This window comes from Fulmarus glacialis, unplaced genomic scaffold (assembly GCF_000690835.1).
Source record: "Fulmarus glacialis isolate BGI_N327 unplaced genomic scaffold, ASM69083v1 scaffold35986, whole genome shotgun sequence".
NCBI classification, from domain to species: domain Eukaryota; kingdom Metazoa; phylum Chordata; class Aves; order Procellariiformes; family Procellariidae; genus Fulmarus; species Fulmarus glacialis.
Genome location: NW_009218101.1, coordinates 405 through 1,606, shown reverse-complemented (window position 1 = coordinate 1,606; position 1,202 = coordinate 405). Strand labels below are relative to the sequence as shown.

The following is a 1,202-nucleotide window of genomic DNA, read 5'->3' as shown; positions in this document are numbered from 1 at the left end:
CGTTCCTCCCCCGCAGGTGTCCGTATGATCAGCCTCTCCTATTCTCGCATCTCCCTGGCCGATATTGCCCAGAAGCTACAGCTGGACAGTCCGGAGGATGCGGAGTTCATTGTTGCCAAGGTAGCTGCCAGTGAAGTCCTGTCCCTCTGCATCCTGGGCTGCCCACAGCCCCCGTTTCTCGTGGCTGGCCTCGCTCTCCTGCCGGGCTGCCTCTGCCCTCTCCCTGCAGCGCTGCCTTCCCGGGGCAGTCGCTGGTTTTAGGTTGAGGTCCCTCCCGGGGATGCTGGGGACACTCAGGGCTCCAAGTCCCCTCTCTGTGCGCTGTGTCCTGAGCCCAGCGCTCCTGTCACAGCAGCCAGCTCCTCCCTTCACCCTAAACTGCTGCCTCAGCCCTCGGAGACAGCGGGTGCCCTGACCACGTGCCCTCCGGCTTGCAGGCCATTCGGGACGGCGTGATCGAGGCCAGCATTAACCACGAGAAGGGCTACGTCCAGTCGAAGGAAATGATCGACATCTACTCCACCCGGGAGCCCCAGCTGGCGTTTCACCAGCGCATCTCTTTCTGCCTCGACATCCACAACATGTCCGTCAAGGTGAGCACGGCAGGTCCCCGGGCGAGGGGCTGGCAGGGCCCGGCTGGAGAGGACAGCGGGGCAGAGTTGAGGCGTTTCTCAGCTGAGAGCTTCTCCTCTCCCTTCTTTTTTCCAGGCCATGAGGTTCCCACCCAAATCTTATAACAAGGACTTGGAATCTGCAGAGGTGAGATCTCGTCTGGGTCTCTGCAGCCTGCTGCCAGAAACTGCTCATGCTGCAGCCACCAAGGCCATGGGAAGGACGCGGCTCCTGTCCCCCAGCTGCCACCAACCTCTGCCTTTGCCTTCCAGGAGCGCCGGGAGCGCGAGCAGCAGGACCTGGAGTTCGCAAAGGAGATGGCAGAGGACGATGACGATGGTTTTCCGTGACTCTCTGGCCTGGCTGTATTTTTTTATTTGTCCCTAGGGAAGATGCCGTCTGAGCAGAGCTCTCCCACGCAGCCCCGGTCCCCCGTCTGCCTTTCTTTTAAAAATACCTGCATGTCTGTACTGTGGGAGGGGGACACAGGGGTTCCCTGGGCCCGGCCACAGGCCCTGCTCTGCCGTCCCCCTGCCACCCACGGCAGGAACCCCCTTCCCCAATAAACAAACATTCTTTTAAGGTTGCTT

General features: G+C 61.0%; 1 protein-coding gene across 1 annotated transcript in view; it reads left to right on the top strand.

Moving 5' to 3' along the window:
- The window catches only part of PSMD3 (proteasome (prosome, macropain) 26S subunit, non-ATPase, 3), a gene marked incomplete at its 5' end in the record, with an annotated part of 3,544 nt that extends 2,344 nt beyond the window's left edge, over nt 1-1,200 (top strand). The window contains 4 exons of the mRNA XM_009579938.1: nt 17-120; nt 438-593; nt 709-759; nt 885-1,200. Coding sequence (XP_009578233.1) covers nt 17-120; nt 438-593; nt 709-759; nt 885-962 — 389 coding nt within the window. The remainder of the gene's footprint in view (nt 1-16; nt 121-437; nt 594-708; nt 760-884) is intronic.
- Nucleotides 1,201-1,202: the final 2 nt, after the last annotated feature.